We start from the raw sequence: 16,210 nt of genomic DNA, 5'->3' as shown, positions 1-16,210 counted from the left end.
CGGGAGAGTATGATGATGCTTCACCTATACTCTTCGCGGAAGGAAATGAGCATCATGTGGAAGTAAGACCACAACTAATTAGTGTCTTACCTGTCTTTAGAGGCCATAAAACTGATGATCCATACAATCACCTCTATGAGTTCCTTGCAATTGCTAACGCGAATACTCCGCGAGGAACTAATAGAGACTCCTTTAGACTTCACTTATTTCCGTTCACTTTAAAAGAAAAAGCTAAGTATTGGTTCACTTCTCTTGCCCCCCATAGTATTACTACTTGGGAGCAATTAAAAACTAAATTTTTGCAAGAGTTCTACCCTGCTAGTAAAACACCGGAAATAAGAAAAGCGATACAAGATTTTGCACAAAAACCCAATGAAGAATTTCATGATGCATTTGAACGCCTCAAGGAATTGTTGCGTTCATGTCCACATCATGAATTTCCCCGTTGGCAACTTGTACGTTTCTTTTATGATGGAGTTGACACTGCCAATCAAACTATGATTAATGCCTCATCTGGCGGCACTATCATGATGCAAGATAGTGAAGACGCTTGGCGATTCTTGGAGCAGTTGAGTCATGGTTCAAAAACCAATTACTCAGCTAAGAAACGGGACAACCCAGTTTCCTCTGCTGCTTCAGTTGGACTAGACAAAAACTGGAAAAATGAAGTCAAATATGATATTAATTCTTTAAATAAAAAATTGACTTACTACTCTCTAGTCTAGGCAAAGAGAAAGGTGTGTTTTTTTTCGCAGGGACAGAAGATATGTGTAAGCTGTGGAGATTCAGGACACATTGCAGATGAGTGCATGAGAAGTCAAAAGGAAATCAGTCAAGTGCACGGCTATGGTCAATTCCAAAATAATCCACGATCATTCAATCGGAACTACAACCAAGGCGGGAACTACAACAACAATGGGAATTTCAACAACAACAACCGTCAAGGGAATTACCAAAACCAAAATCAGCCAAAACAGTTGCAGCAGTCCAACTTTAACCAAGGTGGAACATCAAAGAAGGAGGAAACGGATGGCAACAAGTTGGACAAAATCATGGAGTTCATAACCCAAACATATTAGAAAGCTGACACTAACTCCAAGTCCATAGCTGCTATCGAGAAGCAAATTGCTCAACTGGCAGAGCAAATTGGGAAAAGAGAAGATGGCAAGTTTCCAAGCACCACAACAGTCAACCCATCTCACACCCAAAGACCCGGAAAAGAGCATCAAGTGAATGAGGTAATCACCTTGCATAGTGTGAAAAAGGTTGACAACAAGGTAAGTGCTCCTCCTACTTTAGATAATGACAGTGACACTGAGGTCGTTTTTGATGAAAAAGAAGAGTTTGAGAAAGGTTTCAAATCTGAAAAACAAAAAGTAGTTAAGGGTAAAGATGACTCTAAAGTTGGGGAGCATGGTGTGGAGGTTAATACCGCACCATACCCTTCGGCTTTAGAGAAACCGGCATCCTTCCCTTTTGGGAAGCGAGGGCCGAAAATGGAAGACATGTGGGATCTATTTAGTCAAGTTAAAATAAATATCCCGTTAGTCAAACTTATTAAGGAGGTACCTTCTTATGCTAAATTTTTGAAGGATTTGTGTGTTCAAAAATGCAAACTCCAAGCACACCTCCCTAAAAAGATTGACTTAACCGAGCATGCAAGTTCCATAATATCAAATAAACTTCCACCCAAGATTAAGGATCCCGGAGCACCTTTAATTTCTGTTACCCTAGGTAATATTAATATCAAAAAGGCGCTCCTTGATCTTGGAGCTAGTGTTAATATAATTCCGGGAAATCTTTTTGATCAACATGACTTAGGCACTTTGGAACAAAATGATATTATTTTACGATTGGCTGATAAGTCAACAAAAATTCCCCATGGTATATTATCCGATGTCATCATTAAAGTGGAAGATTTCTATTACCCAATTGATTTTCTTGTGCTTGACACCGAGAGCACCTATAAAGAAAGTCAACCTTCTATTATTTTGGGTCGCCCGTTTTTGGCAACAATTGCACAAATTAATTGTAGAACGGGTGCCATGGATATCTCTTTTGGAAATAGAAAACTTAGAATTAATATTTTTAATACGTTTCCTAACTCACCATCAGATTATGAATGTTATCGTGTGGATGTGGTTGATGACTTAGTGCATCAATTCACTCCTAAAATCTTACACCCCGATCCGTTGGAGTTTTTTCTTTCTAATGACAGGGAAGAAGTTTTAGAGTTGGATGACATCAAGATGGTTGAGGAGGCATTTGAAAATGCTATTAAGCAAGAGAGGCCACCATGGAGTTATCAAGTTGAAAAATTGCCAACAAGTTTTTCGGACCCACTTAAGCCATCTTTGGAAGAGCCACCCACTCTTGAACTTAAAACTCTTCCTTCACATCTTAAATACTCTTTTTTAGGATCTAATGAGAACTTACCAATTATCATATCTTCTGATTTGACAGGTCCACAGGAGGAAGCATTACTGAAGGTGCTTTCCAAGTACAAGGGAGCAATTGGATGGACCATATCAGACTTGAAGGGAATTAGTCCAACCACATGTATGCATCGAATCATCACTGAAGCTGGAGCAAAGCCATCCTGAGATGCACAACGAAGGCTCAACCCAAATCTGCGAGAAGTTGTTAAAAAGGAGGTGCTGAAATGGCTTGATGCGGGTATTATCTACCCAATATCTGATAGTGATTGGGTGAGCCCGACACAGACAGTGCCAAAGAAGTCGGGCATTACAGTGGTACATACAGAAGATGGAGAGAAGATCTCAACAAGACCGGTCACCGGATGGAGAGTTTGCATCGATTATCGCAAGCTCAATGCTGCAACATCAAAGTACCATTTCCCTCTCCCTTTTATTGATCAGATTATTGAAAAATTGTCCGGGAAAAAGTTTTATTGCTTTTTGGATGGATACTCGGGGTATAATCAAATTGTCATCCACCCCGAGGATCAATCCAAAACCACATTCATGTGTCCCTATGGCACCTTTGCTTTCCGAAGGATGCCATTTGGTTTGTGTAATGCCCCCGCCACATTCTAAAGATGTATGATGGCTATTTTTTCAGACATGGTGGGGGACTCATTAGAAATTTTCATGGATGATTTTTCTATTTTTGGATCATCTTTTGAGACATGCTTAGACCAATTAGAAAAAGTTTTAAAACGTTGTATCGAGTCTAATCTGGTTTTAAGTTGGGAGAAGAGTCATTTCATGGAAAAGGAGGGAATTGTACTTGGTCATGTTGTCTCCGAGCGTGGTTTTGAAGTCGACCGGGCCAAAGTACAAATTATTTCTACTCTTCCCCCACCCACTTCGGGAAAAGGCGTCCGTTCTTTTCTTGGGCATGCCGGCTTTTATCGAAGATTTATCAAGGATTTTAGTGCAATCTCAAAATCTCTTTGTAATTTACTTTTAAAAGACGCACCATTTTCCTTTGATAAAGCATGCCTCGAATCTTTTACCACATTAAAGAACAAACTTGTTGAAGCCCCTATCTTCCAATCACCCGATTGGACTTTACCTTTCGAAATTATGTGTGATGCGAGTGATTACGCGGTAGGGGCAATTTTGGGACAACGGGTGAATAAAAAACCCGTTGCAATTTGTTATGCGAGCAAAACTTTTTCAGATGCACAATTGAATTACACTACTACCGAAAAAGAGTTGCTTGCGGTCGTGTTTGCACTTGACAAATTTAGATCTTACATATGGGGATCTAAAGTTGTAATTTTTACCGACCATAGTGCCATTCGCCACCTCTTGGAAAAGAAGGATGCCAAACCACGTCTCATAATATGGATCCTTCTTCTTCAAGAGTTTGATCTTGAAATTCGGGACAAAAAGGGTTCCGAAAATGTTGTGGCGGGTCATTTATCTAGAATAATTAATAATGATAACTCAACGGAAGTTATTCAAGAAAACTTTCCGGATGAGCATATTCTTGCTGTCAAAACTATATCATGGTTTGCTAATTTAGTGAATTACTTTGTGACAGGGGAAACTCCATCATATTGGACGGCTCAACAAAGGAGGTTCTTCCATTCTCAAATAAAATACTACATATGGGAGGACCCGGATCTTTTCAAAATTGGAGTGGATCAAGTGATTAGGAGATGTGTACCACTTACGGAGCAAGAAGACATTCTTCGACACTGCCATTCATATGCATGTGGAGGGCATTTTAGTGCCAAAAAGACAGGGCACCGGGTTCTACAAAGCGGTTTTTTCTGGCCCTCTATTTTTAAAGATGCACATACATTCGTTAAAGCTTGTATTCGTTGCCAACAAGTTGGGGGGATCTCACGACGGGACATGATGCCAATGACCCCAATTTTAGTAGTTGAAATTTTTGATGTATGGGGCATTGATTTCATGGGCCCGTTCCCCGTTTCTTTTGGCAATCTATACATTCTTGTAGCCGTTGATTATGTATCAAAATGGGTCGAAGCCGAGGCAACACGCACGAATGACCATAGTGTTGTTTGTAAATTTGTCAAAAAGAACATCTTTTCTAGACATGGAATCCCTCGAACTATTATTAGTGACGGGGGCTCCCATTTTAAAAATTGGCATTTTGCAAAGTTACTTAAACACTATGGTGTCACACATAGGATAGCTACTCCATATCACCCACAAACAAGTGGACAAGTAGAAGTGTCAAATAGGGAAATAAAACGAATCTTGGAAAAGACTGTTCGTCCCGACCGAAAAGATTGGTCATTAAGATTAGATGATGCATTATGGGCATATCGAACAGCCTATAAGACGCCCATTGGCATGTCCCCGTATCGGCTTGTTTATGGAAAGCCGTGTTATCTCCCGGTGGAGTTGGAACACCGTGCCATGTGGGCCATAAAAAATGCTAACTTTGAATTGAGTGATGCAGGTACGGAAAGGAAACTCCAACTTGTTGAATTGGAAGAGATTCGAAAAGAAGCTTACGAAAGCTCAAAAATCTATAAAGAAAAGACGAAAGCATTTCACGATCGACACATTGTCCGGAAACAATTCTTTGAAGGACAATTGGTGTGGCTATTTAACTCTCGTCTCAAACTCTTCCCCGGAAAGCTTCGGAGTAAATGGAGTGGACCATTTGTGGTGACAAATGTGGCAGATCACGGTGCCATTGAAATCAAGGACACGAAAGGCGGTGAACCATTCAAGGTAAACGGACAAAGACTCAAACCATACATTCGAATGGTAGATGGTGAAACGACACTCGTTGAGAAAACAACGCTCGAGGTACCTCAATATTCAGATGCAACTTAGTCGAGGTAAACCGTCCGGCTGAAGACGTAAAACTTAGCGCTTTTCGGGAGGCAACCCGAAAAACGTTCCCAAACAGTCAAAAACGCGAAAAACAACAAAGAAATAAAACAATAGCAGCTTCAGGCGTCCTAGGAGACGTCTTAGACGCCGTCTAAGACGCCGTCGGGCTGCCGTTTCTTTACCTCCAGCGAACTTCCAAGCGAAATTACCAAAATACCCTTGTTTTGTGAGAGACGTCCTAGGACGCGTCTAAGACGCCACCTAAGACGCCAACGCGTTTTTGGCCGTTATTGATGCGTTTTAGAGCTGTTTCCTGCACCTTCTTCCCCCACTTCTTTTTCTAAAGTGCCATGCCCGAGGATAGCTTCTAAAAAACCAATTTGTCTTGATTTCTTCATCAAATCTCAACCAAAACTCTTGATTTTTGTTGCATTCTTCAAGAAATCAAGTAAGAAACATCACATTGCAAGATTTACACATTCTAATCACTTATTTGGGGCCGATTTCAAAACCCACAAAAACTAGGGCTTTAAATTTTCGACTTATTTTCGGGTTTTTGCTTCAAGTAATTGCTTCTTCTTCACTAGAAACATCATCTCATCAAGGTATGTGCTTCAAAACTTCATCTTTTAAGCTAATTTCGAATTTCTCCTGAATGTTCATATATGGTAGAAATTTTGAAATTTACTTGAAAATATGACATATAATGGTGTGAAATCTTATGGATAAATGTTTGTTGTTGCTGGATAGATGTTCCAAACAAGTTGCATGTGTCATCTGTGAATTTTTCTGGAAATTGAATTTTTTTGTTAATTTAAAAAAAAAACACATATAATTTTGGAAAATCATTGTTATGTTTACATTTGTGCTTAGATTAAAATTCAAGTTTTTAGGAAATTTTTAGAATGACACTGCATTATTAGTTTGAATATTTACTTGTTATAGATCTGTTTTGGTTTCAGTTAGAACTTGTCAGTTGCAGTTAAACTTGGGTTTATCTGTGTTTTACTGATTGGATAAATTTTTGATAAATATTTAGTTACTGAAAACATAACAGGACTTAAAACAATTATTTATTTAGACTGAATTTATTTTAACTTTGTTTGGAACAACTTGCCAACTGGATTATTGTTTTACTTTTGTGACATTTGATATGTTTAATGGCAAGTTTTGTTTTGTGGTTTTGTGTGTGGTTGATTTTGCAGATGTCAGCAAAGAGATCAAGGGTAGCATCGTCAAGCAGTGCAGCCAGACAACCAGCTAGAGAGCCGGAGCCGAATGTACCTGTGGCTTTTGACCCACAGTACCAGACATTGCATGAGCATCCAGATGACATTCGCCCGGCAGTTTATGAGGCGACTCATCCGATTACAGGTTTTATTGTAGAGTACATGGTGGAGCGCCTGAGCTTCACTGGGTATAATATTGTGGAGACGTTTGATCGCTATGGATGGGGTGGAGCGCTGGACTTCAATCCCACGCAGATTTATGTTGATATAGTGCGGGAATGGATGAGGACACTTCGACGTGTCGAGGTGCCTGGTAGGCCGGAGGAGTTGCAGCTAATTGGTACGGTTCGTACTCATGATATAGTGATGACTGTGCAGGGTATTCGGGACATGTTTCATGTAGATACTGGATATCATCTGCATGATCTTGAGAATCAGCCGACTGAGTATAGATGTATTGACACGAGGGGGGGTAACCCTGGGGTTAGTATGACAGAAGTATACTGCACAGTATTCTGTGAGGGGACGAGGGCATACGACAGGTTCCGCGAGTTGGTGCCTTTAGCAAAAGCATTGCATAACATTATCACGGAAAATGTGAACCCGAGGAATAGTGATCCCAGGGCGGTGAGGACACAGGATTTATATGTATTATATGGATTGATGACAGGATCCATCTTTATTTCTTATGCATATAATGTTATGTGCAACATATGGTCCTGTTTTGATATCCAGCACAGAGTCACCACCCCCCATGTTGCCCTGATATCGACATATGTGACTAGGGAGCTGGGGAATAGGATCAGGGTCCCACGAGCTACATCATACTCGCGTATCCTTCGCCCTACTGCTACTTCTTTTAGACACATCTCATTTCAAATTATAAATGGGAGACATACTCTAGTGGATTCTGTCACAAATCTGACATACACGGCACCACTCGGAGTGGGGGATGAGGAGCCATTCGTTGGTGATTTTCAGGGGGATCATCAGCAGCAACATGGACAAGCAGCAGGTCAGGGATGGAACATGCAGGCAGCTTGGGAGGACTTTGTGGGGAGACAAAACACGCATAACTAGGAGGTGCAGGCTTGGATGGGGAGAACAGATATATGGATGGAGGGTGTCGACACGACATTGGCTGACCTTACTGAGTAGATGCGACAGGTTGGCATTACAGCTAGCAACACTTATAGTGTTGCCACTCGTCAGCTGTACCAGCAGGAGTACTATGCAGATGCCGCCTACAGACAGAGTCGTGTCCAGTATGAACCGATGGACATTGATCAGCCACAGTATCGATACCGAGCTCCAACTCCGGTCTTCTACCGATCCGGGGATCCGAGCAACTATCCACCGCAATCCGAGTATGAGCATTATCAGCCACCACCAGCTACAGAGGACTCTACTCGCTTTGAGGATTTAGCTGGATCGATCTTTGGGTATCCTCCACCGTACCCACGATATCCTCCACAGCCGCCCCCGCCGTGAACTTTGGTGAGATCCTCTTTTGATTTTTATTTTTATGGTTGTGTGATGAAGACTTTTTCTTTTTCTTTTCATTTTTATTTTGATTTTCATGTCTTTATTTGGGATGAATGTACTGCTATTAAACTCATTATTATTATTATTCTCTCTTGGGTTGGCGGCCATGAAATATGTGATGAGTTAGTAGCTTCTCTATATATTGAATGTAACTCATCAAGATGGAAAATGATAGGAGTTTCGTATATCGAGTCATAATATATATTAAATATTGATTTTGTGGGTTGCTCAGCCGGTTTTGGAATATTTATATTTATTTAAAAAAATTGTTATGTGAAATACCCAAGTGTTTGAAAAATGAAGGTTTTTGGCTAGAGCCTACGATCTTTCAATTGAGGACCCAACCGAACAATATGTGTCATCACGCTCTGAGTACTTGGTCTTACTTACTCCTGCGCCTTTGGGGTTGGGAGGGGACTATTATTGTTTTCACACAACCAAAAAGCATCATAAGACATTGAAGAACTTCAAAGTATATATATTCAAGCTAAAGTCAAATACAAAGATGATCAAATCCGATGAAGCATCAAAGAACTTGAAGAATGCACAATTAAGACAAATATGAAGAAAAGTTCAAGTTGAAGATATTACCCTCGATAGCGGGATTGTATGGGTTGGTCCATTAAGTGTTACCGACCGCGCTAACTATGTTAGTGAACCTTGAAAAGGGGACTTTGGCAATGAGTTCAACTGATTACTCATGAGGTTGATTATTGGAAAGGGTTCAAAAAGTGAAGGGTTTCAAACAACAAAGTAAAATAAGCATACCATGTGTTTTGAGTTTAAAAGTCCGCATATGAAACTAATAATCCCCAAAATCAATATATTGTGCTTATTAAATATTGTGATAAAATGTACGGAATTCGTGATTCCATTGAGTTTTTCTTAGGATAAGAGAGTAAGACTACACTGATTATTTCAGGCCAATCTCGGGACGAGTTTGGAATAAAGTTGGGGAGGTTTGATAAGTCCATTTTATGAATGTACTAAATTGTCATAAATCTGTTGAATTGATGTATAATTGTCCAAGAATGGCACTACTTTGATGAGTTTTTGAACTTCATATGCAGGTCAATATATTGTACTAAAAGTGGGCGGAACCTGCAAGTAAAACGGATTGCTAAAGGAATGATGAAACGTTGCTGGGAAAATTGACCATGCTTCCATGTTTTGGTCATATCTCAAGTTCTGGAGCTCCGATTGACATGAGTAAAGAATTTCTGGAAACTAGACAAGATTTTCTACAACTTTCGTGTTTTGTGTTTCTGCTAGTTATGTCGTTTTGACCACCAAAACTTGCACGGAAGATGAAGGACGCCTCCAGGCGTCTAAGACGTCCCCTAGGACGTCCAGGTCAAACAGTCAGCATTTCGTCGTTATTTCAGAGCAGAAAAGAAGGAAGAACCCCGTCGGCGTCTTACATGGCGTCTAGGACGTCCCCTAGGACGTTTTGGCGTTTTAGGGACGTCCCGTGTTGGAACGGTGTGTTTCGGAAAGTTTGGAAATCAAGGAAGGGCGTCCTAGAACGCGTCTAAGACGTCTCCTAAGATGTCGGACGTTTTTGGCCATTTTTAGTGTATTTCAAGGACGGCAGAATACATGTTAGGACGTATAAAGAACGCTTGGGCGTTATACACGACGTCTAAGACGTCTCCTAGGACGTTCAACATCCCACATCGCCTAATTTCACTCTTTTCTGTCAAATAATATAAATAGGGACTTGTGCATTCGTTTTGGGGGTTACCACCTGCGATTTTCAGAGTTTTTCCTGCGTTTTTAAGGCTTCTAAAACCCTTGGAAACATTTGGAAACACAAGTCCATTCCATTTCAATCCGGATTCAAGGCAAGATTCGATTCAATTCATCATCAAGCTATAAGTGAAGATCGTTTCATTGGTTAATCTTCATCAATTCTTTATTTTCTAGAATTATTTCTTCTTCCCCAAGGTTTATTTGTTCTATACTTTGATAATCATTAGGCTACATTTGTTTGATGATTCTACGTTTGTTTATGAATTCTATTATGCATTTTATTCATTTTAATCAAGTTATTTGTTTTATGAACTCAATGGAAGGCTAAACCGTTAGGGTTACTTCCGGGGATGTTTATGACTTTTGGATGAACACACTTGATTATTACTTGATTCTAATTAATGTCAATTGTTATTTTATGCTTCATATGATGATCTTTGGTAATGATAAGTGAAATTGGGTTGTATGAATTGTTTGATGTCATAATTAAGATAGTCTATTGTCAATTCATCATTTGTTCCAAGTTCAATTAGTTTAGAAATAAAGACAAGTGATTGAATCAACATATATTATTCCAACTTATGATATTGAATGTTAATGCGGTAATAGGTAGTTTTAAGACATTTTATTGCTAGTTCACTAATTGTCCCTAATCCATTTAGACATAAATGAGTAAGACAACTAGTTGAATGAACATCTAGTGTACCCAAAACTATGTGTTACAAGTTAATCAACCCCAATTGCATCTATGTAATTGAATTAGGATTCTAGGGAAGAAAGTGTGTGAATCTAAACTGTCCACAACTGAACCGGGAGTACTCTAGTTTTCTCATTGAGAATTTTACTTTTAATTAATAAATTTCCAAGCTTTTGTTTGAATTTTGTTTTAATCTTTTTCGTGACAATTGCTAGTAATACTTTTCTTTTTATTGATTGCTTTGACACAAAGTTTAACCACGAACTCCTCGTGGATTCGACCCTTATTTACCCTAGCTATCTAGTGTGTGTGTGAGGTTTATTTTTGACCGAGATAACGACCTCGATCATAACTCGATGTTATAAAACGTGCCTTTGTGTATGATTCAACAAGTAGTAGAACAAGCCATATGAGTCGAAGTTTATCCATTCCTTTTACCTTCGGGATAAAAGCGATATCTGTGGGCCCCTCGATGATTTAGCGATGACACATGTGAGTGCTTGGCCAAGCCAGGACTGATTTGATTTGTTCAATCAGTCAGTCGTCATAAATCGAAAATCAGGAAACAACAAATGGACAGAGAGAATGATTATAATCCATGTCTCAGTCCATATGATATCTAGAATGGAGGAATATATGATCCCTTATCTAATGGACAAGTCATTGACAAGGTCAGAGTTCGATAGCGGCTTTAAGAGCTACGATTGCCAGTTAGGTTTTGAAGTCATACTCAATAATAGTTTTAGACTTATCCAAGTGGGAGACTGTTGGATTAATGTCTAAGTCCATAACTATATTTGGTATGTACTTGACCCGACCCGGCATGGTCCATTTGGGTTGCACTTCACCGGCACAATTTATATGGATAGTCTTTTGAGAATAGTATATTTATGATTTATATTAATATATTATAAGTTCTAATATATTAATATGGAATCATATTATTTAATTAGTATTGATCAAGAATTAATTTAGAATTAATTAAGTGATCAAAAAGAACTAATTAAATATGGACTCTTATATATATGGAATGGGCCAAGTTCATTTAGGTTGGGCTAAGCTTTCATGGATGGTCCATGGAGCTTTTAACCCATGGATCCTATGTAAATGAAAGGTCATGGGTAATAGAGTTTACATGGATGTAACCCTAATCCTCCATAATATATAAAGGGGTCCTTGGCTCACAAAATTGGCACAAGTGTGTGAAAATAAGAGTGGGCCGATTTTAGTGTGCATACATATTCTCTCAAGCTCTTCTAAGGTGTTTTGGTGATTTGTGATTCCATTTGAGGCTTCCACACTATTGGGGCTAAGCTCTTAAAGCTTGAAGACATCAAGCTACATCAAAAGGTATGTCATCTAACTAGAACTTTGTAGTATAGGTGCTTCATAATATGCTAGTTAGGATGAAACCTTGGAATAGTTAATATTTGCATGTATAATAGAGAAAAACATAGATCCAAGGTTTATAGGGTTGCATGTACACCATAGGAGTGTTAGAATGCTCAAAACCCAACAGTATATACCAAATAAAGTTATGGACTTAGACACCTTATCCAACAAAGACGTCAAGGGAAACAAGAGAGTCTGAACCTGAGTGCCACGAAGATATCTCAGAATACGAAGAACAGCTCCCCAATGAACAGAGGTAGGAGCAGTAACAAACTGACTGACAACATGAACAACATGAGCAATATCTGGACGAGTAACTGTGAGATAAACCAAACTTCCCACAATAGTGCAATAAAGATTCGGATCAAACAAAGGAGTACCATCAGTAGGAGAATATCGTGCATTGGTTTCAAGAGGAGTATCAACAGTTGGATTGTCAGAGAGGCCCGCCAGTGTAAAAAAGTCAAATATATATTTAGTCTGAGAAAGAAGGTACCCTTTCTTTGACTGAGCAACCTCAATACCCAAGAAATAATGCAGCAAGCCCAAATCCTTCATAGAAAATCGATGAGCGAGATCATGCTTCAAAGACTCAATACCACCATGGTCATCACCTGTAATAATCATGTCATCTACATATAAGGACAGAAGAATCCGTCCTGCACTCGAGCATCTAACAAAAAGAGCAGAATCGTGATTACTCTGGACAAATCCAAGAGAGGTAATCACAGTGGAGAATTTATCAATCCAAGGACAAGGGGCTTGCTTGAGCCCATACAATGCTTTGCGAAGCCGACAAACCTCACCCGGCTGGTGCTGAATTCCTGGGGTAGGAGTCATATAAACCTCTTCATGGAGGTCACCATTTAAAAGGCATTCTTGACATCTATTTGAAAGATCTTCCACTATCGGACGGATGCAACTGCAATCATAGTACGAACTGTCGTCATCTTTGCAACTGGGGAAAATGTCTCCTCTTAGTCAAAACCATACTGTTGGGAATACCCTTTTGGTACAAGTCTAGCCTTGTACCGCTCAACAGAACCATCAACTTTTGTTTTTATCTTGTACACCCAACGACAACCTATCGTATGTTTCCCAGGAGGAAGAGAAACCAAATCCCATGTATGAGTCCGATGGAGAGTAGTGAGTTCTTCAACCATAGCATTCTGGCAAAGAGGATCTAAAACAGCTTCTCCATATGATTCAGGTTCATACAGATGATGGATGCTTGCTATAAATAAAGCAAACGGTCCTGAATATGTAGAGTAATAAAAATATGGTAGCATGGTGGATTTGACAGGACAAGAAGAACTCCTGAGGGGTGGTGGTGGAGGTGGATCCTCAATTTCAATAACCGGAGGATCAGGCTCAGGAACAGGTGGAGACGAGGCACCCTCTGAAGAAGTGGGTGTGTCATGAGCTGAGGGATCATGTGGCATAGATGAATCTCGATCCTCTATATCTTCATTAAATGGATCAATATGTAGAAGATCAGACTTCGTTACATTGTGGGCTGTAGCAGGAATTAAGTAGAAAGGAATATGTTCCAAAAAAGTAACATGCCGAGAAACATATAACTTCTGACTCACAGGATCATAGCAATGGTATCCCTTCTATCCAATACCATACCCCAAAAATTCACAAATAATAGATTTCGGCCCCAACTTGTTCCTTTCAACATGAGGACGAAGAACAAAACAAGTACATCCAAAAACTCATAAGGAAGAGTAGTCTGGTAGATGACCATACAACTTCTCAAAAGGAGATATTCTTGAGTTCAATGAAGTAGGGATACGATTAATCACATACACAACAGTTAGGACTGCTTCTCCCCAAAAGGCACTAGGAACCTGTGCAGACAGGAGCAATGAGAGGGCAGTCTCAACAATATGATGGTGTTTTCGTTTTGCCACACCATTTTACTGAGGTGTGTCAGTACACGAATACTGGTTTATGGTACCATCAGAAGCAAGTAACTGAGTGAAATCATTAGAGGTATGTTCACCCCCTAAGTCACACTTGAAGCACTTAATCACAACCGAATGTTGAGTTTTAACAAGAGCTCTAAAATTGTTGTAAATATCAAAGAAATCAGTTCTGCGTTTCATAAGATAAACCCATGTATATCGAGTATAATCATCTATAAAAGATACATAATAGGTTGACCCACCCATTGTGGATACTTGTGCAGGACCCCACACATCAGAATGAATAATGTCAAAAGGAGCAGTTGAACAAGACATACTTTTATTGAAGGGTAAAGCAGAGAATTTTTCCAGTTTACGACCACTACAATCAGAAATATCACAAGAGTTTAAATGACCCAAAACACCACTAGATGCTAAAAAATTCAAACGTGATACAGACACATGTCCCAAACGAGAATGCCAAAGATAAAACTCAAACGAAAAAGGACTCAAACGAAAAGAAGATAAATCAATGTTGGAAGCAACAACAACAGACACTTTGAGGAACTCCAAGACATATAGTTCCCCCACCCTACGGCCGATCCCAATCACCTTCTGGGTGTGTTGATCCTGTATAACACATATAGAATCAGAAAAGAACACCCAATTACCAGACTTACATAACTGACTGACTGAGGCAAGATTCAAAGTAAGTTTGGGAATGTAATAAGCATCAGGAAGAGTGATATGAGAAACAGAGACTGACCCAACACCCTCAACTAGCATAGATGTATCACTAGAAGACTTAACATAAATAGATGACACTTGCGACAAAGAACTAAATGATGACAAATGAGGAGTCATATGATGAGTTGCACCAGAATCTAAAATCCACAAAGATGAGGGAATACCTGATGTACCAGATGAAGAAGAGCCAGAATGAGCCATAGATGCAGACATGGCAGTGGGATTAGAGGCCAAATACTGTCTGAAACTCTCAAACACCTTGGGATCCAATGCAGATGGTGGCATGTTTCCAACAGATTCTGTGTCAACTGGTGGTACAACAGCAACAACAAACTATGGAGGATGAGAGGTCCATGGAGGAGTAACAGAGGAACGCGGCTGAAACTTCTGTTGACCAGACCTATTTTGTTGCCCTGACTGAGGTTGACCAGATTTACCCTTGTTGACTAACAATGGACACTGAGCTTTCCAATGATTTTTCTGTTGGCAGAATGCACACTCATCATGAGCAACCCTTGAAGTTTGTCGAGACTGGTTGGAGGAAACAACAAGCACAGCAGGAACGGGAGTAGGAATAGAGGTTGCTTTAAAACCTTTATCCGCATGAGACTTGATACGATTCTCTTCTGAAATTAACTCATGGACAACAAAATCCACTGAAGGAAGAGGAGAGAGCGATGAAGAATGGTTTCACGTAGGCCTTCAAAATTAGAATGCAAGGCCATCAAGAACTGGACCACGGGTTGTTCTTCCCTCCTAGAAATGTAAGGCTCAAAATATTTTAACTCTTTAGATTCAGTAAGATCCAACTGATCCCACAGATCATACATAGCAACATAGAAATCTTGAATACTCTGGTCCTTCTGTTGAAAGGCACGAATATCATATTCTAACTGATATTGTTTAGCAAAGTTGGACCGAGTATACAGTCTCTCCAAGTGATTCCAAACTTCTTTTACTGTGTCATATTTAGCCAACTGCATACCAATAGACTGAGTAACAAAGTTATTGATCCAAGTAATGACCTTGGAGTTATTAGTCTCCCAAGCATCAACCAACAAATCATAATTCTCAGTTTGAGGCACTGAGGGTTTTGCTTTTATCCCAGTGACATAGCCCCACATATTCTTCCCACAAAGGAAGTTCTTCATAACGTAACTCCAATATGTATAATTCTTTCCATCCAAACGAGTACTGATTGACTGAAGGGAATCATCCTTTCCAGCCATGTTGACAATAAATAAATAACCACAATGACAGTATAAGAATCTAAGAATGAAAGGAGTAACAAACCAGCGTAAGCAATAAATCGGATAATGAATCAATAGCAATAACGAATCAACAGCACCAACGAATCAACAGTAGCAAGGAATCAAAAGCAACAATGAATACACGTGGGAGCAAACGAGTACGGCATGCTACAATAACCCTAGAAAATTTTGATCCTCCGCCACTGATGACTGCTACAAAGACTTCTAACAATGTATCGAACCTCCGCTCTGATACCATGATAACATTGTCATATGATTATGATAAAAAGAGATTACAAGAGTTCTCAAAGAAAAGCATAAAGACTACAAAGAATAAAGCGGATATAAATACTAGCTAGACAGAAACCCTAATGGGCTAAAGACTAAAGGGTCCATAAACAAG

At 39.6% G+C, this 16,210-nt stretch overlaps 1 protein-coding gene and 1 non-coding gene across 2 annotated transcripts; both read right to left on the bottom strand.

Moving 5' to 3' along the window:
- Window positions 1–332: 332 nt before the first annotated feature.
- Window positions 333–439, bottom strand: LOC145151726 (small nucleolar RNA R71). Its single transcript, XR_013732284.1, has one exon. It is a non-coding gene; the product is annotated as a small nucleolar RNA R71 (small nucleolar RNA).
- A 14,451-nt stretch (window positions 440–14,890) lies between these two features.
- On the bottom strand, window positions 14,891–15,786 carry LOC145127296 (uncharacterized). The gene is made up of 2 exons (XM_079062517.1): window positions 15,252–15,786; window positions 14,891–15,183 (listed from the first exon to the last, which is right to left on the bottom strand). The coding sequence occupies exons 1-2, from the start codon at window positions 15,784–15,786 to the stop codon at window positions 14,891–14,893; spliced, it is 828 nt and encodes a 275-aa protein (XP_078918643.1).
- Window positions 15,787–16,210: the final 424 nt, after the last annotated feature.

The sequence above is a fragment of the Lactuca virosa genome, chromosome 1 (genome assembly GCF_052849685.1).
Source record: "Lactuca virosa cultivar CGN04683 chromosome 1, Lactuca_virosa_CGN04683_v6, whole genome shotgun sequence".
Taxonomy (NCBI): domain Eukaryota; kingdom Viridiplantae; phylum Streptophyta; class Magnoliopsida; order Asterales; family Asteraceae; genus Lactuca; species Lactuca virosa.
This window is presented reverse-complemented; position numbering and strand designations above follow the sequence as displayed.

Coding starts and splice junctions, on each gene's coding strand:
- LOC145127296 (XM_079062517.1), bottom strand. CDS start 15,786: ATGGCTGGAAAGGATGATTCCCTTCAGTCAATCAGTACTCGTTTGGAT. Junction 15,184..15,251: donor TTCTAATTTTGAAGGCCTAC/GTGAAACCATTC, acceptor AGTTAATTTCAG/AAGAGAATCGTATCAAGTCT.